The sequence below is a fragment of the Phascolarctos cinereus genome, unplaced genomic scaffold, assembly GCF_003287225.1.
Source record: "Phascolarctos cinereus isolate Bilbo 61053 unplaced genomic scaffold, phaCin_HiC Scaffold_2;HRSCAF=192, whole genome shotgun sequence".
Classification (NCBI taxonomy): domain Eukaryota; kingdom Metazoa; phylum Chordata; class Mammalia; order Diprotodontia; family Phascolarctidae; genus Phascolarctos; species Phascolarctos cinereus.
Genome location: NW_027555625.1, coordinates 53,416,126 through 53,443,813, shown reverse-complemented (window position 1 = coordinate 53,443,813; position 27,688 = coordinate 53,416,126). Strand labels below are relative to the sequence as shown.

The 27,688-nt window shown below is 41.9% G+C and overlaps 1 protein-coding gene across 12 annotated transcripts in view; it reads left to right on the top strand.

Annotated features, from left to right (window-relative positions):
- Positions 1-23,973, top strand: part of BANP (BTG3 associated nuclear protein) — a 254,133-nt gene extending 230,160 nt beyond the window's left edge. For 9 of the 12 annotated variants that reach the window (XM_078149392.1, XM_078149386.1, XM_078149389.1 and 6 more), the window contains 2 exons: positions 10,577-10,720; positions 11,456-17,196. In XM_078149392.1, coding sequence (XP_078005518.1) covers positions 10,577-10,720; positions 11,456-11,680 — 369 coding nt within the window. In that variant the 3' untranslated portion in view covers positions 11,681-17,196. Of the gene's footprint in view, positions 1-10,576; positions 10,721-11,455; positions 17,197-23,198 lie in introns of those variants that run through there. The other 3 variants (XM_020989193.2, XM_020989198.2, XR_013484520.1) reach the window with 2 other exon arrangements.
- The last annotated feature ends 3,715 nt before the right edge of the window (positions 23,974-27,688 follow it).

Genomic DNA, 27,688 nt, shown 5'->3' with positions numbered 1-27,688 from the left:
CTTTACCAAGAGCACCTGAACAACTGCAGCCACCAGATAGAGCAGGCATTCAGTACATGCTCGGTTGAGTAAGTCTGTGAAGAATACCGTAATGTTGAGGAGAGGGCACGAGGCAAGAGTCCACCTTTTAAGGGGAATCCGCTGCTCTGACTGACACTGTGTGTTGAAAGGTTGTGTTCTTTATGATACTTGTCTTTGCTTTTCGGCGCAATATGCAGTAATCACTTTAGAGTACTTACCATATCTTAAAGCAGTCTTAACAGCACTTTTCTTTTGCTTGGGGACAAGAAAACAGAGAGTTAATAGAATTGGTATAGGTTCCACGAATCCACCATGTGACATGGGCTGGTCACATAACCTCACTCTGTTTCCATTTCTCCTTCCAAATCTCCAAATTTCCTTTTCTAATTTACCAAAATGTTGTGAACATGAATTTGTAAGCATGCCTCAGGCAGTTCTGAGAAAACATGCCATCTAACCATTTAGAGAGTACTGTATCATTATTAATATTATTATAATTATTTTAGTGTATGGCTGGACAATTAGGATATTGTCTTTCAGCCCAGTTTTATGATGCATAACCCCAAACGGTATCAGAAAACCAAACTAAGCATGTGACTGTATGAAAGACCTTCCTCAGATTCTTTTATGATGATCTTATGTATCTATCAGCAATTTTCAGAATCAACATGTCATATGTCTTCTCAGAGACCTATAATTGAACGAACAGTAAGTATGGTTTGGGTTAGCCTAACCACTCTAAAAGTGATATTTATGTCTAAAGAAAAGGAAGAGTATTTTTGTGATTCTCCTCTCAAATATGGTTGCTGCCTTAATTAATTTATTCCATTGCAAGAGAAGCTATATTCTGTAGTTCAGACATTTGGCAACAGTGGAAGAGGATTAGAGGAGGGGAAGGGAACAAGCATTTGCTTATTTTTAATTTTTTAATTTTAATTTTAAATTTTTTTAGGCAATTGGGGTTAAGTGACTTGCCCAGGGTCATACAGCTAGTTAGTGTTAAGTGTTTGGTCTGAGGCCAGATTTGAACTCAGGTCCTCCTGACTTCAGGGCCAGTGCTCTATCCACTACACCACCTAGCTGCCCCAGGAGCAAGCATTTATTAAGTGTCTACTGTGTGCCAGGCACCTCACAAATATCTCTTTTGAGAAGGCCAGAAAGTGAGAAGCTCCTGTTCTTAACCAAATATTTAGTTCAATATACCCACTTCATGGATCTCTGATTTCATCAGTGTGGATACTTGCCTTCTACAGCTAGAGTGGTCTTCAAGAATGGTAGGCATCTGTAGGGTGAGGGTAGGGAGGGAAGAACAGAAAAAGCATTAATGATAAATATATATTTAAAGGTAATAAGAAATTGTACATAATAGATTTGCAATGTCATATGCAATCATCGTTTATTATTCTGCTGTGTTTTGGAAATGCTTTTTTATTTCATAAATTAAAAGTAAAGAAATTTAAAAATTAAAAAACAAATGGTTCTGGGGCAGCTAGGTGGTACAGTGGATAGAGCACCTGCCCTGTAGGCAGGAGGACCTGAATTCAGATCAGCTTCAGACACATGACACTTACTAGCTGTGTGACCCTGGGCAAGTCACTTAACCCTGATTGCCTTGCCCCACCCCACCCCCCAAAAAAATTGGTTCTGACCAAAACTTTATCACCCTGTGCCCAACTTGATGGTTTGTAATGCAGCTAAGCTAGTTCTTGAGGCTTTTCCAGTAAAGCGCCATGTGCCAGGGTATTCATTCTGTTGGCATTAGCTAGCCATAAGTTTCCTCTTCCCCCCTCTCCCCCTGCCCCAGAAATCCTAGGAAAGTCAGCCAAAGACAAAAGTAAAAATTACCCTGAATAAAATTACTGTAAAGATGTGAAATCTTGGAATTTTCTGTTTTCATCAGTGTGGATAAAAGTTTTATTTTTCAGTTTGAACAACAAACATATTTAAAGTATCCTAAAGCTATTTTAAATGCATTTTAGAATGTATTTATTTCTACTTTGTAAGTGAAATAATTTGGTATCTTAACATTAATAATAAAATAGACTTTCATTGCCTTTTCTCTGCAATGTATTACATTAGGTTCTGAGAGAGATACAAAGATAAATCAGACAGGATTCCTATCCTAAGGAGTATATACAATAGCCTTATTTGATTCTTTTTTGGAAAATAATTTTTCTTCTTCTTTAGTTGTTTGCCCTTTTATAAACCATTCTTGTCACCTCTCATCAGTAGCTTCCTAATTAGTGTCCCTGAACTCAATCTCTCCTTTTTCTAATCTGTCCATGACCCAGCTGCCAAACTGACATTCCTAAAATGCAGATCTGACCATGTTCAAGGAGCTCCGCATTCTGTGTAGGATGAAATACAAATGTTGACTTTAGAGTCTTTCTAGATAGGCTCTAGCCTACCTTTCCAAGCTTGTTACACATTACTCTCTTTTACACCCTCTAGATTCCAGGCAGATGCATGGAATTTCATCTTCCCCCTCCCATCAGACAGGTGGTCCCCATGCTTCTCTTCCTCAGCTGTTCCTTGGAATTCTCTTCTGTGTTCAGCTAAGTGGCCACTTCCTTCACCTCCTTTGCAGTGGTTAGTGTCTGTCACCATCCCCTTACCAGCCTCACTTTTGTGTTTATTTTATATGTGTCCTGTATTTACTTATCTGTGAACACGTTGTGTTCTGCCAGGAGAGTATCAGCTCTGTGAGGGGTGAGATTCAAGCCTCACTTTTGCATGTGTGCTATTGGTGCCACACTTGGCATGAAGTAAGCTAGTTATAAGTGCTCATTAATTCATTGATATTTCAATCTCATCAGTCAACAGTTTGATCAAAGTTTTTCAGTCTCTTAAGTCATTCTATCTTTGCTTTACTTAGGAGGTTAGAGTTTTTTTTTTTAAGTCATCATTTCCTCTTTGACTTGGATGAGTTATTAAAAATGTAACTGACTACCTTGTGCACTGCAGTAGAACCTGCTCATTCCATTTTAAAACATATTTTTTGTCCATTCATTTGGCCTGACAAAAGCCTGGAACTCTCAAGGCTTCCTAAGAGGAGCAGTGCCAGCAGGGAAGGAATTGGGAATGAGTGGCCCTTGTGTTGTAGGACACAGGGAGGAAGAGTTAGCCAAACTGTCATGGGTGTGCCACACCGACCAGATCTTCAGAGAGCCAGAGCACTTCCCCTTCTCCGGCAAAGCATCAAAGCTCTAATCTTGCCATCCTCTACAACTTGGCACTGCTGTTTTTCAGCTGATATCTGCCAAGAAACTGCAAGAAAAGTTAATAACTAAGTTGACCTTTGTTGTTCATTCCTCTACCAAATGGATAACTGTAGAAATGGACATTTCTTATGCCCTTAGTACAGATCTTCAGTTGCTTAACCTGTTCAGAGTCAGGACAACACCTCAGGTTTTTGAAAATTTGTTTGTTATTCCTATTGTGGTTTTCTTTTTTGGGGGGACTTGGGGGGTAGATCAGTTAGATCTCTACCTCATGGGGTTTTTTATTAGATAATATCTTTTAATTTCCTATTTTCTGTAGGTCTTTGAGAGATAGCATAAGAGAAGAATGAGGAAACCACCTGAAACAATATCTAGTGAACTCAAATTTTTGGAACCCTAATTCCTAGTCTTTTCCAATGAGACCGCAAAGAAACAAAACAAAACAAAAAAACCTGCCACCACTGCATTGTAAAGTTTGGATTGTTCATGCTCTTGTCCCTCCCATCATTGTGAATAATGGGGAGTTGATGACAACTTTCCATGCCATAAAATGTAATATAACTCTTTAATATGTTTCTTTACTAAACAGTTCCAAAATGAAATATAGTAGGCATGAGAACAAATTTGTCCACAAGTATTATGTATTTGTTCTATGTTTTCTAAAGTAACATTTCAATTTAATTGTTACTTGGAACATTTTGGGTTATGTGCATCTCAGAAGAACATAGGAGAGCTGGAGAACAGTGGACTGAAGGACACTGTCTGAGGATGGCCAATGTTCACATATGATGGCAGACAAAAACCATTAGTGTACCAGCTTCGAAAGAGGATGGTTAGACCTAGAAATAGCATGTGGTCCTCCTGTTGTTTCTTGCACGAGACCTTCCATCTCCTGACTCTGGGCATTTGCACTGGCTGTGCCCCAGGCCTGCAGTTCTCTACCTTCTCATTTTCACCTCTTGGCTTCCTTGGCTTCCTTTAAGTCTTAGCTAAATTCCCGCCTTCTCCTCTTTATGCTATGTGATTATCTCTAATTTGACTTGTCTGTATCTTATTTGCACGTGCTTATTTTTATGTGTTTCCTCCCCCTCCTTAAACTGTGAACTCCTTGAGAACAGGGATTTTTTTGTGGGTGGTCTTTCTTTGTATCTCCAGAGATTAGCACGGCGTCTGGCACGTAGTAGGTTCCTAATAAATGTTTGTTGACTTGAGTTAGAGAGAGTGTGTGATGTAGTGCTTTATATACAGTAGGTATTTAATCAATATTTGTCAAATTGAATTGGAAAGAGTACTGAACTGGGAGTCAAGAGAGCTGGGTTCTCATGGTGCCTTTCTCACTAATAGAGGCTCTGAGGTCTTGAGTAACAGTCTTTCATGGCCTCTTTTTTCCTCTTCTGGAAAAAGATGTCCTTGGACTGTATGGTCCCCCCAGTATTCCTTCTCACACTGAAAGGCGGTGATGTTGTTGTACATTGGGAAAAGGGCCTTGTTGGGAGCAGTGGCACTGGTAGAAACTGGAGAAGGGGACGCGTAAAAGTGAATATTCTCTTTGAGAAAGACTTGAGTTTTTGGTTGGAGAACTGGCTTTAGAGAGTCAGGAGGACCTGGCTTTGAGTTACACTTCTGACAAGTACTAGCTTTGCAACATCGAGTAAGTCAGCTTACCTGTCCTAGACAACTTCTCGGGGTTTTAAGTTGCAGATAAAGTGGAGGTCTGTATTGTTAGAGAGAGTTTCCTTATCAGTAGTTCCCAATGTCAGTGAAATCACAGGTTCAGTCTTTCTCCTGTCCTTGGGTGTTTTAGGAGCCATGAAAAGTTGGTGGTGGTTGGCACTAACACCAAGGATTCATGTCGTCCTGTGGAGTCTATTAGAAATAGGACTCGGTCCATAGATGATCAATATAGATCGAGGACTCTTTGAGTAAATACTATCTGTCGTTAAGTCATTTTCAGCTTCCTAACTTGGGGAATCTGGGTGAATGAATGTTGATGACAAGTATTTAATTATTTGAGTCTTTCCACCACTTCTGAGTTCCTCTACTAATGGAGGGATGAGAATGGAAGACTATGCCAGGCTGCTGGTGGACAAGCCATTAAGAGATACTTAGACCCAGGATAGAATTTTCTGTGACTTTTCTGAATCCTAGTGAATATCATGTTAATTTTACCTTTGTAGTCACTGACCCACTCCCTCATGTGGACATTTAAAAAACCAATGATTATTTGGTTTTTAATAAGACACTTGTCTGAGTACCTGACAGTGTTTGCCTGTTGGTGCGTTTTAAGTACATGTACCCTTTTTTTTTTTGATAGCAGTATTGAGCAGTGACTTAAAAGGGTGTAAGTCCTTCATGTAAGATTTTCCAACTGCACACATCTATTCTCACTGGAAAATTTGGACTGAGGTCAATAAGAGGCATGCCTGAGTAATAGAAGGATAGCATTTGACCCATTATTCTGAGTACACGTTCCACCCAAACTGTGTCCTCTGCTACTCTTAGAACAAATTCTTGGTAAAGGTAAATTCATCCCAAGTGGAGCTCTCATGTTTCTGATTTCCCTTTAACCTTACCTTATAGTAAGTAATTCATGTAACTCAGGTGGTTGCCACCTCAGCTTCAAAGATGGACGCTGTTGTTAGTGAATTCCAGCAGGAGAATCCACTCCATCAGCCCCCTTCCCCCAAGCACTCCATGTGTGCCCTGTGTGTACATTCTTCTTGAATGAAGCTTGTCATTAGTTTCTCAATGTCGACATCTTTTTGTAGATTAAAAAGTGACTGGGACATCATGGTTTTAAAACAGACCTATTTATCAAAAAAATTACTAAAAACAAATTTAAACCATTCCCTTGAATCAATATAGTTCTACAATATCACCTGGTAATGAAAAAAGCCACTATTATTGGTATTTTCTTTAACAACAAAAAAAAAAGAACTAAACTAAAATGTTGGCCATTTTTAAAGGGCTTGATCTTCTGGATTTCCATGCAGTTTTATCACAGGTCATTGAAAATGTACACTTTGTGTGCTGGGAGGTGGAGTTGGGCTACATCTTTCTTGCTGAAGAGTAATTTTCAGAACTTTGGTATTAGCTGGTTTTTGAAGAATAGTAATGTTGGCATAGCAGTTGCTCCAAGACATTGGATACCAATGGAACACTAGTCATTGCTAGAAACATACATCACATAGGAACTTATTGTAATTATTATTCATAATTACGTCTCAATCACATCTCCATCAATTTTAAACTTGGACACCAAGATCATTTTATTCGTATGTGAGATTTCTATCTTTCTGCCTTTTATAGTTAGAAAGGGCACACACAAAAAAATCCTGGTTTATTGAAGAAATTGCTGGCAGTGGTACAACTCAGTAACGTCTTTTGTTGGTATAGCATTTTCAACTTTGCACAGTGTTTTTCCAGTGTTTCATGACCTGCCCCAGTCCCTGTATTTGTTCTCTGTGTTTTTTCTGCATATACTCCTAAATGTGCAGGTTGTTTGCCTTTAGAGGGATTGTTTTCGTTGTTTGTCTTTTGTATCTCCATTGTCTGGCTTGTTGATGGACTGATCTCATCAAAGAGGTGAGTGGTGGGTAGGGCAAAGGATGTTATTACCAAGCCGGGGACCTGATGTTCTATCTCTCCATTCAGGTGTTTGGGTTAGAGCCAAGGCTAGGCCCCTGTCTTCTGACTCTTGTGTCCCCAGGCTCCTTCTGTTAAACTCTGCAGCGCATAAATGCTTGCTGTCTGCCTGCACGTAGAATGCTTGTCTTCTTCGTTCCAAACTGAGATAAACTGGCTGGAATTCATGTAGCCAAAAAGAAAGAAAAAGACATTTTAAAAACAAACAATTCTTTGGTTTTTAATGAGACATTCATTTGAGTACCTGACAGTGTTTTTCTGCTTGTCCATTTTAAGTGCGTTCAGTGTCCATTTTCTTTTTAATGAATATAAATATTCTTAGCAACAATTTTAAAAAAAGAATGTTAAGTTCAAAGCTGGCTCAAGAGAGAGTCTTCAAACAAAGCAAGAAAGGTCTGTTTTGAAATACTGGGCATTCTAGAGCAAGAGAGATTTGAGGGTGAAAGGAAGACTTCCTTTCTTCTCCCACCCCCAACCCCCTAGATACTTTCTGATTGCTGCTGCTTTCATTTGGCTTAAGGGAATGAGGTTGAAAAGCCGTCCTGTTAGGCAGTGGTGTTGTACGGGCCTTTCTGGTCTTCCCTAGCGGCTCTGTTCAATTCTGGGTTAGAACAAAAATGTTGTAATCCCTGCTGGCTTTGTATCCTTTCTCCCAGTCCAAATGTCCTGGGCTTTCAGATTGGTTCCAATGACTTTGCCTTAGATTATGGTACTAAACCCACTGTGATTTAGGTCATTTCAGCAACTGTAGAGAGATTTATGCCTGTGTTAGTTTGCACTGGATTTCATCTTCCTTTTAAATAACATTTTCAAATATATTTTAAAGGTAAACCCATCCAGGGCAGGGAAAGGCATCTTTCCCTCTTTCCAGAGGTGCTGCCGTTACTTAGTTATTGCTGACTGACCAGCTGACCTCCTTGCGTTAGTGCAATTAGGACAGAGAGCAGCCATGCACTGACTGACAGCTCAGGATGAGGCACTATCATTTCCAGGCCAGTTACAGTGTGTTTACATACTTGTGAGCAGAAGAAAAAAAAAAGTTGAAACTGAAAACAGTTTTTTTCTCGCTTTCTGGTGGCAGCTTTTTCAGGAATTATGCAAGTCAGCATAGGATGTGTGATTGTGAACTTGTGCACTAGATCAGAATGTGTGTCAGTTGGATCTTTCTGAATAGAAAAAAAAAATCAGCCCCCCTACATACCGAACTCAGAGGGGGAAAAAAAAGTTTTAAACTAATGCAAATTTAGATATGATTATATATGCCATTTAAAGATAAAATGTACTGACAGCAGCCCTCCCAACCCTATCTCAGTCCTCCCACTTACTTCTTTCTTTGTGACCACCCCCATCCCACTGGAATTGTAACTCTTCCCTTGGCTACCCCTAGCTCTGATAAGTGAGACCCCTTCCTTCCTCTCTTCCTCCCTTCCTCCTTCCCTCCCTCTGTCCCCTCTGGCATCCAGGGCCATCTCCAGTTGTCCTGATCTATACCTTGCCACTGGGCTCTGGAGGAGAAAGTGAGGCTGCTGACTTTGCACAGCCCTGCCTCACTTAAATCTAATTCACTTGCAGGTCATGGCATCGCCTTCCTGATGTCATGGTCCTCTTCGAGAATGAGGGGCAAACAACCGCCCCAACACCCGCCCCCTACCTCTTGCTTCACCTAGGTTGCCCAGGCACGCTCAGCCTCGGCAGGCGGACCTCCTTTAGCCTTGTTTGTGGATGTTTGGTCCTCTTCCTTTGCCCTGTGTGGCTGCGTCTGTGCACATCCCCAGCCATGCTAGAATTCTGCACTGTGTTCCTGCCGTTGTATTTTGCTGCTGCGTCGGGGACCTCCCTACATCATTGTATGCTCCTAGAGATTCCCCAACAGAACCATTCCTGTGGGGATTGGAGGAGAGTCTCCCAGGGACCGTTTTTTAGTGAGAGTTTTGAAGAACTGGCTGTAGAATAAGAGCAAAGGAAAACCCCTGGAGATTCAGGCACTTCCAGCTCCTGCCTTTGGAGCAGGAATAATTTTCCACATATATTGTTTTGTATTATAACGGATACAGTCTGTGCTGGGCAGACATTTGCATATTTTTACATCAAGTTCCCAAAGCAATGAAATTTTTCTGATCCAAAGTACGTTTACTTAAATAAGGACAGCAACACAAACTATGTGTGTTCAAGGGCACATTTCTGAAATGGCCCACTACTCACTGAGCCACATTTCTCCAAACTGCTATTATGTTTTTCTACAGATTTTTGATCTATCTTTTATCATAGACCACCCCCCTCCCTTCCTCCTCCCTTACTAAACCTTCACAAAAGGCTTTAGGCCATAGAGTACTCCCTCTCTCATTCAAGTTCACAGCATCCATTGGCCATATGACTTAATTAGGATATTCCTAGTAGAATTATCACTAATGGTCCTTAGCCTTCCAGTCCCTATGTCTCTCTCTGCTATTATTTTACCTTTTTTGTGTCTTATCTCCCCAACTAGACTGTGAGCTCCTTGAAATTCAACACATTTTCTCTTAACTCCTTTTTTCTTTTTCTTTCTTCCCCTCTGAACAGCATGGTAGGTTCTAAGTACCAAGATGCTACAGGTTTCCTTACAGAGAGCCTCTAATAGCCCAGGTGGCCGCCTCTTAATGAGGTCTCAGTAGTCACTAAACTTATACCCCCACCCCTTTCCCATAGATTTAAAATATGACCTTGTCACTTTTAAAAGGTTTCAAAAGAAAATACTATATACAAGTTCTTTTCTTAATGTTTTGAATTCACCACATGTATGTTCCATGCATCGTTGACAGTGTAGTTTGGAAGCTTTTGGGAACTAAAACCAGCTTGGCTCTTTTATATTACTTTGCACATAGCCACACAGTACTACATCATCTGTACCATGAGCTTTCCATGAACATGCTTTGACTTACCGCTTGTCTTTTTTCGAAGTCCTGGCCTTGTGTTTTTTCCATAAAGCTTTAAATGTCGTTTATCCTTTCTCTGTATGATATGTGGGTTTAATACCTTTGACAGCAATGGGAGTTTGTGTGCGTGTCTGGTAGTGGAGGCAGGTTGTATAGCAGAACAGTTTGGGGCTGTGTATGTATGCGTTTTATTTTCTTTTAACTATATACCAATCCCATATCATTTAAAAGTAATTTAAGAAATGCAATTGAACCTGAAACTATTTAGCATCATCCCCTGGGATCATTTAATTACATTGCTTAGCAGTGCTGTTTTTGGAATGCGGTATTCTGTTGTGTAATGGGACAACAAGAAAAATAAATGGTTCCAGGTGTGCTGAATATTAACTCTTTCAGTGAAGATTCAGATGAGTTCAGATTTCCTCCAGGAAAACAAAAATGAGAAACAACCAGTGACAAATGAAGATGATAAGAGGGCCATAATTGGCATGCTGCCAGGGAGGAGAGGAATAACTGAAGGGCAGGACTGTGTCTTTAACAGTCTTGTGCAGCACCTAATGATTGAAGGGTGTTCAGCACTGTTGAGCTGCCATGGAGTAAACTGTGACCGTACTCTAGGTGTTTATTGGAATTAAAATGAAATCTTTTTGCTTAAAGAGGTTGTTATTTCATATCATTAGTGGTCTTCCCTTTCATATTTCGTTGTTACCTGTAGGTAGTGCTTGGCCTCAGAAGTGGTGGTTATTTACAGTTTGTCCTCTGGGGCTGTTTTTGCAGGTGTTACAAGGTGCTCAGTTGATAGCACTAGCCTCTGCTGATCCAGCTGCCGCGGGAGTCGATGGTTCATCTCTCCAGGGAAGTGATATCCAGGTCCAGTATGTCCAGCTGGCGCCGGTGACTGACCACTCAGCCGCGAATCAAGTATGTCCTCTCCCCATTGGAAGTGGGTGCATTATAAAGGAGGGTGTGGGTCGTGGTGGGGTTGGTGGGTTTCTAACGACTTCATAATGAAGTCCACAAGTCCTCTGTTTTTAGCCAAATTCTTATTTTGCAAAAATCAAAAGATAAATCACACTGAATCTATCCCACTAAGGGTTTTGTATCCATTTGGATCCTTAACATTGTCGAGCCCTGCTGACTCCCAAGGATCTTATCTCCCAGCAGGTCCCAGGCAGCCTACAGTCTACCTATCACATGCTACATGGTTGCCCTTCCTCTCTCTTATGCTTCTGTCTTCTTCTCTTACCTAATCCTCCCCAGTCCAGGCCTTTCAACCTGATATTCTGTCTCCTCTTCCTCATTTCAGATCTTTTGCCCTTGGGCCTCAGACCCTTTCTCCCTTTAGTGTATCCTTGATGAGGATTTTACTCCATGTTCTAACTCTGGCTAAGTCCTTAGTCATTGACCTCCATGTTGTTCTTGCCATAATTGAGGCCAGTTGGTTTATCTACTGGTCCAGGTGAGGACTCCTCTACTGGGATTGTCCCTTCTGTGTGGCTACTCTTTGTCCTGACAGTCCAACAGTGCTGCCTCAGGTGGTGGAGAATCACCTTCTTGTTGCCCTCATGGCCCAAATAAATAGAATTCTAGACTTGGGGATGACTTGAGGGCTCATCTAAACCAACTCATTGCCCTGTGCATGAATCCTCTCTACAGCATCTCCAACAAGTGCTCAGCCAGCTTCAGCTTGGATACTTTAGGGCAGTGAACTCACCGCCTGACGAGCAGATCCATTTCATTTGGGTGAGACTCTTAATTGCTGTTGAGTTGTTCTCTGGACTGACCGCCTTCTATCACTGGCCCAAGTTCTGCCCACTTAACCCACCCAGGATAAGCCTTACCCTCTCCTTTACATGGCAGCACTTCCAGTATCAAAGGTAACAATTGTTGCCCCATCCACCAGGTGTTCTCTTCTCCAGGCTAACCATTCCTAGCTCTTTCTGCGGATACCCATTCTGATGTGGTTTGGAGTTTCCTCATCAGTATCCTCCCGTATAGCCTTCTGTACAAGTGTTTTCCTTGGTTTAGAACATGGTCCCCAGAAAGAAACATGATGTTCCAAGGTGGTTTCACCAACATAGAGTCTAGTACAATGTGGAGGAAATGTGGGTTGATTTGACTAGAATGGAACGATCGAGTCCCTTTTTCTGGACACTTCACCTCTGTTAACATAGCCAGAGATCAGCTGGGCTTTTTTGTTGTCTATCACGTCACTTTGGAGTGATTGAGCTTGCGATGAACTGAAAGCCCAGTTCATTTTCTCATGAGCTAGTGTGTAACTCCATTTCCTCCATCCTGTTTTGGTGGAGTGTTTGATGCATTTAAACATGAGTGCAGGACTTGACATCGATTGATTACCATGTAATTTAATCCAGTTAGTAGACTGGGCCAAAGGGATGAAATGTTATCCAACATGCCAGCTATCCCTTTCACTTTCACGCAATTCACAAATTTGATAAGTAGTTTATCTGTCTCTTTAGTCATTGATAAAAGTGTTCAACACAATAGGGTCAATGATAGTTCCTTATTTGGACCTCTCAGACTGGGTATCCTATAGATGTATCAAACTCCACAGCTGATAGAATCATTGGTCTGCATGCTTTCCGGCCCTCTGTGGCGCGCCCCCCCCCCCAATTCTCTCAATTCCTGTTTCTACCTTCTCTGTTTTCCTGTCCCTCTCAAGTGTACCACAGTGATCCCAGGAGCCCAGGTTCAAACCCCATGTCACCTGCAGCTCCTCACTCTCACTCTCCCTTCCCCCCCCCCATGACGTGGCCAAATTGTGGCATTTTGATCTTCACAACACCTCTGTTATGTGTCTCCTTTTTTCTATTCACCAAGCCTCCGCTCTGGTGTAGGCTGACATCACCACTCACCTGGACTCTGGCAGTAATTGGTCAGTGCCCATCCCCAGTCCATCCTCATTCACCTCCTGTCACCTCCAGGATCAGACATATGTCTTTTGCATTAAAGTTCTTCACAACCTGGCCAGTTCCCATTTTCCTCATTTTCTTATACTCCGTGCACTCTGCAGCCCACCCACACCAACCTCATCAGCTGATGAATAAGCCTGTTGTAAGCATCTGCTGTTTGCCAGAAGCTGTGCTAAGTGCTGGGGATACAAAGACAGGCAAAAACAACCCCTGCCCTCCAGGAGCTCAGTCTAATGAGGAAGCCTTCGTGCTGTTCCTTTCACACCCTCCACCTCTTGTCTTCAGGCTTTTCCACTAGATGTTCCCTATGCCTGGAATGCTCTCCTTTCACTCGCCGCTAAGTGTCCTTGGCTTCCGGCTGCTTTCCCAACTGCTAGGGCCTTTGCCTTTGAGATTCTACTCCATCTACTTCATATACACATACATATACATATACATATACATGTACATGTACATGTACATATACATATATATACACACACACATATGGGTGGGGGGAGAGAGAGATGCACACATATGTAGGGTTTATCTCATTTTCGTATATGTCCTATTCCATTGGATAGTGGGCTTCTGGAGGGCAGAGGCTATCTTTTTCTTTCTTTGTGTCCCCAGTGCTTAGCACAGTGCCTGACATAGAATTAATGCTTAATAAATGTTTATTGACTCGCTGAGACTTCCATCCAGATGGACATTGATACCCTACCTGGATTTGGTCATCTCACCCTATTGTCTGCACTTCTCCATCTTGCCTACAGAGGTCACCTTGAGGACATCCAGATGTGTGTCTTCACGGCATTGACCTAATACACTAATCTAGTGACCCTGTGAACCATCGTGAATGAGGTTAATCTGGCATGCCTAAGTGAACTCATGTTAACTCCTAGTGATGCCTGCTTCCCTAAGTGCTCACAAATTATCCATTTAATAATTCATTCTAGAACTTTTCTGAGGATCAGTTATGCTCCAGCCTCCACCTTCAGCCCAGTGCTTCAGCTCCCGTCATGGGTCCTTGGGTTTCTGGTTGGTGAAACCTCACCCTGTCTAGCCTGACTCAGACCCCCCCCCCTGCTGCTGTTAGCCGGCCATCTCCATGTCATGCTCCTGTGTGTCAGCCTGCGGCTCCAACCTGGCCCTCCACCTTCTGCTTTGGGGCCCCAGGCTCCCGCTTGCTCTAGCCTGAATCAGGGCCCCTCGCTGCTGTAACCCGGCCACCTTCACGCCACGGTCCTGTGCTTCAGCCATCACCTCTGCCCCAGCATGTCAGCATCCACCCTGGGTGCCGGGCTTCAGATTGGTGAGACGTCACCATTTCTAGCCCGACTCAAATCCCTGCTCTTCTCTTTCCTGCTTACCTTCATGCTGCGGCTATGCGAGTGCCGCCTTCCCCGCGCACGCCCCCCCCCCCCCCACTCCAGTAATAAAATAAACCAACACCACTGTGCCTGGAAAGCACACCTCAGTCCTGTGACTGCTCTGTGGCTGCACTCGCTGTCTCCGCAACTCCCCTGACTTCACTCTCTTCTCTGTGTTGTCCTCCCCTGTTAGAATGTAAGCTCCGTGAGGGTAGGGACTGTTGTCTTTTGTATTTGTTGCTCCATTGCTTAGCACAGTGTCTGTCACATAGCATGTGCTTAATAAATGTGTTTTTGTTCATTCAATCATTATCTTGATGTGACCACCTTGTTATCTGTGCTGTGAATCTGCACTTTGTCCACATCGCCCATGGGGGATATCATGGGAGAATCTTCTTTAGATAACCCTGCTGAATTCCAGATGTAGGTCTCCATAGCATTTGCCTAATGTAGTCATCTGGAAAACTTGCAAATAAAAGGAGATGAGGTTAGTTCGGCTTGACTCCTGGAAATCACTGCTTCCCTCAGAGCTCACAAATTATCCGTTTAATCATAGGGTCATCGGTCTAGAATTGGAAGGGACCTCAAAGGTCATTTATCACTCTAATCCCCATTTGCCCATTCTGTCCTAGGAGTTTTCTGAGGATCAGTGGCAGGCTCCCTAGGCAGCCTTTAACTTCCCTGACTCATTTCTGCCATTTTTAGAAAATTGAAACATTTTGCTCATCTCCCTGACCCTTAGCATCTCTGGATCATTGGTCCAGCCTGTTTGCATGTAGGCATTTTGGACATTGATCAGTTTTTGCCTTATGATTCATAACATACAGTCACATGACAGAACTGCAGTTTGGAAGAGACTTCGTCCTGCACTTTTATTCAAGTTTAAATTGCTTTATGAAAGTGTCCCATATTCCCATCCAAATCTAGTAGTGTTTTGTTACTTGTCTTCACACACTTTTGCTCCAACTAGACCCCCACTTATTTGCTTCCAATTGTAGCAGTAGACCATCCAAATCTTAATTTTAGCTCCCTTTTCACGTAAAAGGCTGGGCATGTGGTACACACCTGTAATCCCAGCTATGGGTGGGGGAGGTGGGAATCTGAGGCTAGTGGGTCACCTGAGTGCAAGAGCTCTGAGCTGCAGCAGGATTAGAGCCCTTTGGGTGTCCTTACTCAATCCCGCACCAATATGGTGATCTCCTGTAAGAGGGCCCAATTGGCCTAGCTCAGAAATGGAGCTGGTCAAAGCTTAAGTGACTTTCAGCACTGGGATTGAGCCTGAGTGGCTGCTGTACTTCCAGCCTAGGCAAGACAGGGAGACCCAGTCTCATCGCTGCCACCCCACCCCACCCCCCAAAAAAAAGTATACAAGAAGCTTCCTGGCTAAAATGAGAAGTTTTCTTAGACTCAAGTTGTCCTTAGTGTCGGGTCCTCAAAACCATTACTCTTCCTGCTGACCTGTTTACTCATCCTTTTCATGGTGTACTTTGTTTTCCACTTTTTCTCTTCCTGTCTGGTGTGATTCATTTTTAATCCTGTAGGCCGTGTCTCCTATTTACCCACCTGCTTCCCCTCTTCAACTGTTTCGGGCTGATCTTCAGTTCACATGTGCTTTTGGACAACCAGATTCATTGCTGACTTTAGTCTAATGCTCCACCCTCCACCCCCAAACTAACTTAAGCATGTTCCTGACTCCTGTCACATGCTGAGCATTTAATTCCTTCTGCTTCTTCCCTTCTTTCTTCCCTCTCCCCATCACTCCATCCCTTCTCCTTTCCTTCTGTCCTCTCCACCCTTCACTGCCGCCCACAGTCCTAGCTCCTAGCGTCGATGGCAATGCACCATAATTCAATACGTAATACAGTCATAGAGTTTTTGGAGCTAGAATGGACCATAAAAATCTTTTAGTCCAACCCTTTCATTTCAAACAGGCCTAGAGATAAAGCCATAAAAGTAGCAGGTAGTAGCACCTAGGTCCTCGCATGACAAACCCAGCACTGTTTCTAGGACTGCGTGTTTCCTTGTTCTGGCTGACTCAGATGCTTACATCTCATCTTCATTTTTGTGGGCTTAACATTTTCCCCTCCTTTTTTCCTATTTTTGGACACGTGAGCCACCACAGCATAACTCAAGCTATTTACGTGTTTCCATCTTCACACATGCGAAGTGACCCATCCAGGGTCACCTAGGTGGTAAAGAGCAAAGTTCCATCTTTAATTGTTGAGGGCTTAAAATAACATTTCTTGACATTTATTCTAAGCCGCTTTAACAATATATTCGTATATAATTTTTGTGGTGTTTTAAAGTTTAAGAATTTTGTTTTTAAATATTCCATCAAATTCATGAATATTTTATAGAGCATTAGATAATAATTAAGTACACACGATTGTTTGGTAACTTCTTGTGGATCCAGCAAAACATGGGCCTGGTCTTAGCGAGGCATTCGTTTCAGTGCCAAATCTCATTCTGCCTTGCAACACCCTCGTATGAGTGCGAGTTTGAGAGAACCTTTGGATGCATCAGTGGGGTTTTTTAATCTCTTCACTTATCTCATGTCCCACAGAGTGGGTAGTTCTTTCCATTTCTAAGCACATGCATCTGTTACCCACATGATTGGTAACAATAGCTGAAGACACTTGTGACACTTTGCATTGTGTTAAGTTTTAATAGTGTGGTTAACCACAAAGATTTATACCACACTCAAGATAAACTGGAAAGGAATGTGGAACAAGATGGAGGAATAAAGTCAATGGTGAAAAAGAGGGAGAAGAACCCATCCTGAAGCTAAAAACAGTTTCCTTGTAAATCAGTCTTTGCTACAAAGTTAAGGAAAGGAATCTGTACATGAAAAGACATGTGGGTCTTAAAAAGTACCTTCCCTACCCCACCCCAAATAGAAAAGGTAGGTTGATGTAATAGAAAGTCCATTAGACTGAGAGGAAAGAGATCTGGGTTCAGAACTCTCTATGGGACACAGGGACAAGTTGCCTTGTTTCTTAGCCATTTTTCTGCAGCTATAAATTAAAGGGTTCAAGTCAGCCAATCTTTAAGGACCCTTCGAGGACTTAATTTCTGTGATCTACAATCTCTGTGTGTGTGTGTGTGTGTGTGTGTGTGTGTGTGTGTGTGTGTGTGTGTGTGTGTGTAGATAAAAAAAAATTTTTTTTGGTCAGGTCATTTTATTATTCATTCATTTATTTATTTTTTGGCTAGGCAGTGGGGTTAAATGACTTACCCATGGTCACACAGCTAGTAAGTGTCAAGTGTTTGGTCTGAGGCTGGATTTGAACTCAGGTCCTCCTGACTCCAGGGCTGGTGCTCTATCCACTGCGCCACCTAGCTGCCCCTTTTTTGTAAATCTTGCATTAGATTTAGACAAGAGTTTGTCAGTTGTGTTCTTTCAGTTAGGGAAATGGGTTAGACTCCGAAGTCCCTCTTGACTTTTAAATCTTATGTTACTGTCAATTTAATTACTACTTACTAGGATTTCCTATTAGATGCATGCGTCTGGGCACAGAGGTCTGAGTACAAGTGTTTGTCAGATATCATAGGCTTTAGAGCTAGAAGGAATCTTAGAGATCTTCTAGGCCAACTCCTTCATTTACAAATGGAAGGAGCCGAGCAAAGAAAGGAAATGATTTGCCCAGAGTCACAGAGATAAGTGTCAGTAGTTGGATTTGAACCCAGATCCCCTGATTCCAGAGCCAGTGCGTTTGTCACTTTATCAAAGCTGCTTCTCATTTCCGTTGTCTAGTTGTCGTTTGAAGAGAATGGGCATTTATTAGCCTCTTTAAGTGTTAGTCATTATTTTATAGTCATTTGATTGACAATTAGTAAATAATTATTGTAAAATAAATAGTATTTAATAATTATCAATATTATTTGATAATAATCGTAATGTGGAAGGGCTGTCCTATGAATATTTTTAATTTATTTGCCTTTTCAGTCACTTTTCAGTTGTGTCTGATTCATGACCCCATTGGGGGTTTTCTCGGCAGAGATACTGGAGTGGTTTGCCATTTCCTTTTCCAATTCATTTTACAGATGAGGAAACTGAGGCAAATGAGGCTAAATGACTTGTCCAAGGTCATATAGCTAGTAAGTGTGTAGGTTGGATTTGAACTTGTGAAGATGAATCTTCCAGACTCTGGTCTGGTGCTCTATATACTGCACCACCTAGCTGCCCTTTGTTTGCTTTTAGATACCTGCAAATCCCCTTTGCCTTAATTCACCCAGTCAGAGCATAAAATGCTTTTTTTTTTCCATTAGAGGAAATAGGGCTTATTTGGAGCATCTAGAACATTTTCCCCAATCAACCAACCAACAGATATTCAGTGTGCATCTATTATAGCGTATGAGGTGCATCAGAGAAAAGGAAAGGAATGGAAATTGAAAAAGTGTTTATTAAGCACTTACTACGTGCCAGGCATCATACTGAGCACTTTGTAAATATCTCAGTTGATTCTCAGGACAACTCTACAAGGTAGGTGCTATTATTAACCCCATTTTACAATTGAAGAAACTGAGGCAAACAGACTACAAGAGAGGTTGCAGTGGGGCACAAAAGAAGCAGGAAGAGGTTATACAATTATGTTATACATTATATAGTTTCCTTTCGAGATAAGACATTCACATCTAAAATCCATGATGATGATGACGGCAGCTAGCATTTATGTGGTACTTTAAGGTTCATAAAGCACTTTACAAATATTACCTCATTTAATCCTCACAATAATCCTGAGAGGTAGGTCCTATTAAGTAAGGTAAGCTATTAAATGTATGGGGCTGAATTTGAACTCAGGTCTTCCTGACTCCAGACTCCACACTGTATTTATGGTGCCACCTAGCGGTCTTATAGAGGATAAGCTAGAGGAGCCTGTGTTTATTATGATTTACTTGGCTTGTCCATTACGTTCGCAGTCTCAGTCAATTCGGCGCAACTCACGAGGTAGATAGGAAAGCTGAAGTTTGCCATTTCAGTAGGAAAAAGTACTTTCTTTTCCTTTTTCTATTTTGACTCTGTGATCTTCACACTCAGAGGCAAATGGGCTCACATAGTCAGCCCTGTATTCAAGTGGCTACTTATTTGATAGTTTGTGCCCGAAGTCTGCAGGATGACTTGGGTATTTTGTTTACAAAAATGGAATGAAACTGACACTTGTGAAGTCATTGGGAGGCCAGCCATCTTTAATTCCATGGGTCCATCATAGATGTTGGGGGCGTGTTTTTCTCACACTCAGCAGGAGCGCAGACATCCTCAAAAACGGATGTGGACGTTGTTTTACTTCACTTCTGTAAGTGCTTATTATTCCTGATTTTCTTTCGAGGATTTTTTTTTACGTGTCAGAAGAAGCCTACGTCACTTTGAAGTCTTCAACTTATTTTAGTTATAAATGTGTATCCTGACGCTGTGGATGCGTAAGAGTTACCTAGTTACCTTCTGAGGGCTATCATGCTTTTTAAATTCGGCCAGTCCCCACTCACATCTCACCCAGGAGCATGGGAAACATTCCCTCATAGACAGCCTGCAGATTGGTACTCAGATGCTCATAGCTCCCTGAAAAGGGCTTTGACATCAGAGGGCTCTCAGTTCAAATCCTGGCTGTTCCTACACTATGTGGATGAGTAAACATGGCCAGATCACTTCATCTCTCTTGTCCTCGGGTGTTCTTATTTCTAAAACAAGCTCTGGAGTTCCTTCTAGTTCTAAAGCTTAGGAAGGAGCTAGGAGGCACATTGTATATAGACTGCTGAACCTGGAGTCGGGAAGATCCGAGTTCCAGTCCTGCCTCAGAAACTTTCAAGTTGTGTGACCTCTGGACCAGTCATGTCAGTTTCCACATCTGTAAAATGGGGATAATAATAGTACCTATTTCCTTGTAAGGATGAAATGAGATAACACTTATAATGTATTTCACAAACCTTAAACTGCTGTGTAAATGTCAGCTATTATGATAATGATAAAACAAACATGTAACTTTTTGACAATAACAGTGGTAACATTATTATCTGCGGTCATGGTTGTGATGGCACATCCTTGGTTCCAACCTCTTTCTGACCTGTCTCCTACCCCTAAGTCACTTAGGATCTGGATCCTCAGTAGGTGTCCTCCCCTCCCCCTTCCCTGAAGTTCCCTGTCTTCTCTGTAGATCCAGGGTTGCTTTGGCATTGCTGACCTCTGCCCTTCTCCACTCTCTTAAGGAGTGATTCTTTAAACAGCATCATGTTCAACAGTCCTGTTGGGTGGCGTTAGGGAAGCCGGCTGGTGTTTTGGTTTCTCTCACTGCTACTGCGCCTGAGAATATAAACTCCTCCATGGCAGGGGCAAATTTATTTTTTGTCTTTGTAACCCCCAGTGTCTAGCATAATGCCTGATACATACTAGACATTTAATAAATCCTTATTGATAGATGGATTTAATATCCTTTAATAGTTATCATAATAATGTTCTTTTTTGGAGTATATTGAAGGTTAATAGTGCTTTACAACTACCTTGTGATTTAGGTAGAATAAGTATTACCCCCATTCTACAGATAAACTGAGTCAACAAAGAGGTTAAATGATTTGTTCCCCTTCTGTTTATTTGTCTTATTAATTTGTTCAGAGTTACACAGCTAATGTCGGATGTCTGACTCAAAATCCCGTCTTCTGACTCTAAACCAGTGTTCTTTTAATGACTCTAGAGTATGTCCCATATGATACCATGGAATGCTGGGAGTGATATAATAAAATGTTCAATCCTGGCACATTGTATTTTCTTCCATTCTACCTGTCGAAAAGTTCCTTCCAACTTGTCCCAGTGGACTGAGGAGGAGTGTGTGTGTGTGTGTGTGTGTGTGTGTGTGTGTGTGTGTGTGTGTGTGTAAAATGTTGTTTTTAATGTCAACTTGTTTTTTCTCTTCTAAAGAGGAAATACTTTTTTCCTCTCCTGCTTTTTTTTACTCATTCCTTTTTGTCGTTTTCCTTGTTCTTTTCTCTACCTTTCACAAATAGTAGCTCGTATTTCTTTCTTTCTTACTTTGTCTTCTCAGTCCTGCAGACTTTGTGTTTTTCATCTCATGGCTTAGTGACTAGCTTAAGCAGCAGTCCTAGCATTGTTTCAGGCTCCTACCTTGTCCTTAGTCTGATACCAAGAATGTAAAGATGGGGGAATAGCTTTACTGGGTCAACCTTATGGTCCATCCAAGTCAGGATTTTATTTTTATCCCTGATGGGGAGGGGAGCATCATGGAATATGTGCCCTCACTAATAACAACCTTGAAGCATTCTAGTTTCCCCTAGTGACTCCTTCTGGTCCACCTTAAGCCTTTTTGGAAGCCAGTTGTCTTTGCTGTCCTGCAGGATAATGAGGGCCACTCCCTCTATGACACATCCCATCTTTTATTTGTCCCACTTACCTTTTAACTTTCCACGAAAGCCTCTTAGCTCTAGAATCCTAAGCTATGTTTACCTTATGCTGCGAGCTCTTTGGGATGAGCTCTGGCCATTGGCCTTCTAGAATAAAAGGTCCAGCTCCTTTCCCCTTCCCCCAATCCAATATAGTTCTCTTCAGGTGTGGCAGCCAGAAGAGGGTGTGGCCTGTCATGTCCTGGTTCTGTTCAAGATTAGAATGTGGTTTCTCATACCCTTCCAGGGGTTACTAGATAATTGTAGGTAGCCTGGGCACCTGGTCCAGCTGCTGTCTTTAGGAAAATGTCTCAGCACAGCAACTCTTCACATTCTCTGCCTTTTCCTTTTCATCCCTCTGCAGACATTCTCCAAAGAGATTTATCAAGTGGTCCCACTGATTCTCTAATTGGCCTCTTAAGTGAGGAGATTGATTTCTACCAGCATGGTGGTGAGGCTTTTGAATTTGGACTAAAAGTACCCGAGGCTTGAATTCCCACCTTTGCTACTTACTACCTGTGTAACCAGGAAGAGTCCACCACCTTCCCCTCTCCCCTTCTCTCTTCTTTTTCTTTCTTTCTCCCTCTCTGTCTCCCTCTCCTTCTTTTCTTCCCTCCCTCCTTCTCCTTTCCTTCTTTTTCTCTCTTTTCCCCCTCCTTTATCTATAAATTGAGGGAGTTGGACTGGGTCTCTGCTAGCAGTGCATCTATAATCCATCTGTCCTTCAAATGAGAGTGTCTGTAAAAGTGCTTCACAAACCTTAAAGTGCCATCTCTTATTTTTATTCAAGAAAACCTGTCTCATTTCTTGAAAGTCACTGTATATATTTTAAGAACCTCTCTTTAATCTTGGAGTCCTTTGCCAAGGGACTCCACAGGTTTAAAATTTTTTTTTTATAGTAATGCCATATTTGTGTTACTAAAGATATAATATATAGATTAAAAAGTCTAAAGGTGTTTGTCAGGTGAATAAGAATATTGGGTGGGTATGGGCACAAGAGCTGTTTTAAGAGAAGAATTGAAAAAATGGATTTTGTCATCCAGGTGAAACAGGATCAGGGGAGAGGAAAGAGAATAAGCATTTATTTAGTTCCTACTATGTGCCAGGCACTGTGCTAGGTGTTTTACAATTATTATTGCCTTTGATCTTTTTTAACATTTCTGAGAGGTAAGTGTTATTATTCTACCTTTTTTATATTTGAGGAAACTGAGGCAGGCAGAGGGAAAGTGACTTGTCCAAAGTTACACAACTAATAGGTGTCTGAGGTAGGGTTTGAACTCCTGTCTTCCCGACTGCAGGGCCCATGCGTTATCTACAGCGCCACCTAGCTGCACAGTAGAGTAGAACGACCAGAAGATCCGCTTCAAGTCGTGCGGATTCTCATGGGTGACCTTAGTCCAGTCACCTCAATTGTCTAATCCTCATTTCTCCCATCTGAAAAATGGGGTTAATATTACCACTTACCTCAAAATGAAGTAATGTATGTAAAGCATTCTGTTAATGCAGTGGTGTTATTTTTGCATGAGAAAATAGTGCAGAAAGAGAGAGAAGTGGACAGGATGACGGGAGACCCTGCCAAATGAGAGCAGCTGGGCTAGTGCTGAGTTCTTACTATTCTTGGTGACAACTTCATGTCTGGGGAGAAGGAGGCCTGAAGGTGGTTTCCTTCTATTCAGTGACTTCTGTTCATATATCCTGATAGATGTCCTTTTTAAAACTTTGTTGTAGAGCACGGATGCCCTTCAGTCCACTATCCAGCCAGAAATGCAGATTGAGCATGGCGCCATCCAGATCCAGTGAGGCAGAAATGGGGACCCAGGTGCTGCGGATCCGACTATGCTGATTGGTCGTGGCTTCCATCCAGAGACCTAAGGGGAAAATGATCGCCAGCCAATAAGGCTGGCGATCCCCTGTACGTGATCATTGTTCTGAAGCCATGTTGTCCTCATGGTTTAATGCATGGGAGGTCAATATATATATACACACACACATATATATATATATTCTGTTAGAGTGCACTTACAGACAGCGAAATCCTCCTCCAAGGACAAAAAAAATTCTCCTGCAAAATCAAAAGTTCAAAAATAAATTAACATCCCCCACCAGCAGCCCTTCCCATTTCTTCCGAGTCATATACTGTTTGGGAGTCTAGAGAAATATGGAAGCAAGCTTGGAGCAGATACTTTACTACATATAGAAAAATCAAGAACTAAAATATTTTTCATTGTTTAAATGGCTTTTTTTAATTTGCTATGGTGTTTATAACAAAAAGAAAAAAAAAATTGGAAAAAAAAATGAGTGTAAGTATCCGAGGCCTTTGGCTAAGTGTTTTCTGTTCAGTGTAATGAAATAGGTATTTGAAAAAAAGACTACTAACAATTTTGATGGAATTGTTGCTTAAACTACTTTTCTAGGAGAAAATGCTATTGAACTGTAATTATGCATTTCTAATGAAATAAATGTGTATTTATGAGCACAGTAGCTTTAATGCTATTGAACTTTAGGGGAGTCCGATTTCAGTAAAATTTGACGTCACTCTTGGCTTGAAGTGTGGGGCTGGCTAGCCCACATGCTTATAGTCTCAACCATTGCTTAGAAGGTGCTATTCCGGTGCTACTTTGTGGTACTCACAATACTTGTTAGCTTCATTTCGAAGGAACTGGTGCAAATGGTTTCCCATATATCGATTTTAGAAATGGACAGAACTCTGTAGTTGCATCTCAGGAACTTCTCCTGCAAAGCGGAATCTTTCAGTGGTAGTAGCCAGCTTTGGGGAAGCATACGTATGTGTGGAGCAACAGCATAGGCTGCTTGAGCCTGTCACTAGTATTCAAGACTAAGGTCCCCTCAAGTATGGGTAAATACTGTACCACGGCACATGTGTCCCATTCTGGAAGATATGCTCATCTCCCAAGTGGGAATAACTTGGGCCGTGAAGGGGACAGGAGTGTCTTCCCTAATTTCTTTTGGTCAATTTGCTTATCTCCTATAGCCTTGACTTTCTGTGGCTCTGAGGGTTTGAGCAGAACAGGGAGTGGCATGGAGCTTTAGGGACCAGAGGTGGTGTCCTTGGGGTTAGTCCTGGGAGTGGATCTCCTGGATCACACCTCCACCCCACTGAATCCTCTCAATGAAATCACCTGCATTTGGGCTGAAGAAGGGGAAACTCTCCTTTAAAATCTGAACTCCTGTTCTGGAAAGTGTTCTCTGGAAATGGCAGTTCTCAGCGGAGTTGTTGGGCCAAGAATGGCCCAAAGCTTGCATGGGATCTTCCCATGCATGTATCTATCTTCCTCTTCCCATCAGGTGCCCCTCACAGCCCACCATCCTCTTCCTCACTGTGGAGGTGACAAAGGCAGGAACAGCCAGTCTCCCAATCTGCTGATGCCTCATCCCCTAGCATGTGTTCAGGGGTGAGTCCTGGGAGGTGGAGAGGATAGTCTGTGATTTTATATACAGTTTGCCTCTGGTTTCTGAAGTGAAGTGACTTAACCCAGGGCACACAATAACAGTGGCAGTACCCGGTTTAAAGCAGAATGTTATTAAAATACCCAGCAAGTCTGAGTAGCTATTACTGAGTAGCTCAATCTGAGTCCTTTTGAAATATCTGCCCTCATATTTGCCACAGGACACTTCCTGCCCAAACGCCACAGTCTTGCCAACACTTGAGTGTTCTATGTGAGATTCACCGTTGGGACTTGAGGAATCCATTGCAAAGGATCCTCATTTACTATGGTGCAAGTGGAACAGATATGAATGATACATTGGTTGAATATATTTTCAGATCTTAAAGCATCACTGAGAAAATACATACTCATTATCTCAAGGTCCAGAAGTCACTTTCAATATTTTTAAGTAGTTGCATAGAAAAACTGTATACTTGAGTAAGGCCACCCATTTTCATCTTTGGAGAGTGAGATGATTGAAAAAATAATAATTCAGGTTTCTCTTGAGTTAGAAGAATTATGGAATATTGGGGCTTTGAGGGATCCTCCACATCATTTCACTGACTTGTAGGTAGAAGATCTTGGTGAACATCTAGTCCAACCTTCTCATTTTACAATGAACAAGGAGACAGCTAGAGAAGTGAAATGCCTTAGCCAAGGTTAGACAGGGAGCGACAGAACCAGGTTTCATGTCCAAAGTCTCTGGCTCCCAATCCTGTCTTCTTTCTACTACAGCAGCCTGCCTCCCACCCCCACCCCCATGTTGCCCATAAAGAAACTGAATCCCATCAAAATCATGGTAACTATACTATTAATTACATAAAGCTAACTCAATGTCAATTATTAGGGGCAGCATGGCATAGTAAGTATAAAACACTGGACTTGGAGTGAGGAGGACCCAAGTTCAAATCCCGTCTCTGACATTTACTAACTGTATGACCCTGGGCAAGTCACTTAACCTCTCTCTGACTTAATCTTCTCATCTGTAAAATGTAGGGGATGGCCTAGTTGATTTCAGGTCCTTTCCAGCTCAAAATCTATGATTGATGAGCCTATGTTACCAGAAATATACTTGCTGAGAAATTCACACTTTATTTTCTCTTGTCCCTCAGGAAAAAAACATGCCTCCCTATTCATCTCTAGTGCTTAGTGCTGGTCCAGATAAATAGAGAAAATAACCAAGCAAATGTATGTTCAGGCCATTTAAACTACATTAGCCCACATCTCCTGACTGTCTCTCATCTATCTATCTATCTATCTATCTATCTATCTATCTATCTATCTATCTATCTATCTATCTATCCATCCATCCATCTATCCATCCATCCATCCGTCATCTATCTTTAAATTATTCAATGGAAATAGGAAAGAATTCTAGATTTTGAGTTAAAGGACTTAGATTTAAACTTCAGTGCTACAATGTATTATACATGTGACCATGGAAAATCATTTCATCTCTCTGGCTGGACCTTAGTTTCCTCATCTGTAAAATGATGGGATTCAATTAGATGATCTCTCAAGCTTCCCTCATTCCCTGATGTCTTTGATCTCAAAAGGTACCATGAAATCTCAAAGTAAAAGTTTTGTTGACTCTAATATGGAAAATACATTCTGTTTGGCATGTGGTTTTTACAACTTAAAATAAAATGGTTGGTGATTACTTTGTAAGTTTGCCAGCTAAAATAGGTAGTGTGGGAGTGTCAGGTAAGGAGGAGGTAATGCCACCAAGTGCCACAAGGTGGCTGTCACCATCCATTACCTGCTAGAAGCCCTCGTCTGCACCTGTTGGCTGAGAATCATGGGACTACTGAAGGTAAGCATCATGTTTGGGACAGGCTACTTTGCAGTGCTTGGACTAGCAGGAGGATGTAGAAGAAATGTGGGCTGGGCCTAGACTAAGAGCTTTATCTGTTGGAATAGGAAGCCTCCTGGAATCACCTTTTATCTCCTGGTCAAGGAGATTGGCAAGCTGAGGTGATCCTTTTAGGTCACTGCCTTTCATCAAGCTATATGAACTGATTAAGACTGACAATGACTTCTTTGGTGTTTTCCAACTCAAAGATTCTATGAGAATTGAAGTGGACAAAAGAACAATTCAAATTTCTCCTAAAGAATGAGTTTTTTTGTTGTTGATTTTTTTTTTTGGCTGGTTTTCTACTTCTTCTGCCTCTTATCATATACCTCTACCTCTGCCCTGGATGAATGTGGAAATCTAGGTGCTTTTGACAGAAAATAGTGGTCAGAAGAAGCAGATTTAGGGACTAATATCATATGCTTGTTTTGGTACATGTTTAGATTGAGGGGCCAGGAGATCTTTCAGGTGGTCTGAAAGGCAGTTAGAGATGTGATTCTGCCTCAAAGAAGGGAGGTTTGGATAACAGATTTGGAAGTCAACTCCTTAGAAATGGGATGGCATAGTGAAACAGTGCTTCAGCACCATATGGAGCTTTGGTACATAAATCAATAATAATAATACTATAGCAATGATAATCATAAGAAAAAGGATCTGAGTTGAGGAAATGCTTGACCTAAGTTAGAACATTGGAAAATGAAAGAATATTACATAAAAGAAAAAGGGAATAAGAAGGGCTATGGTGCACTCGTTCCTAAGAAACAGATTGGTGCCCCTTCCTGAAAGGCAGGGGTCAGCGTATTCTGAGGAGGAACCAGTTCCTTGTCCTCTAAGGAATTATGATGTAGGTCTATCCATTGGTGATGGGAGGTGGGAGATCTGCTGGAAAGGGTCAGAGGAGGAAGAGAAATGGTAGTTGT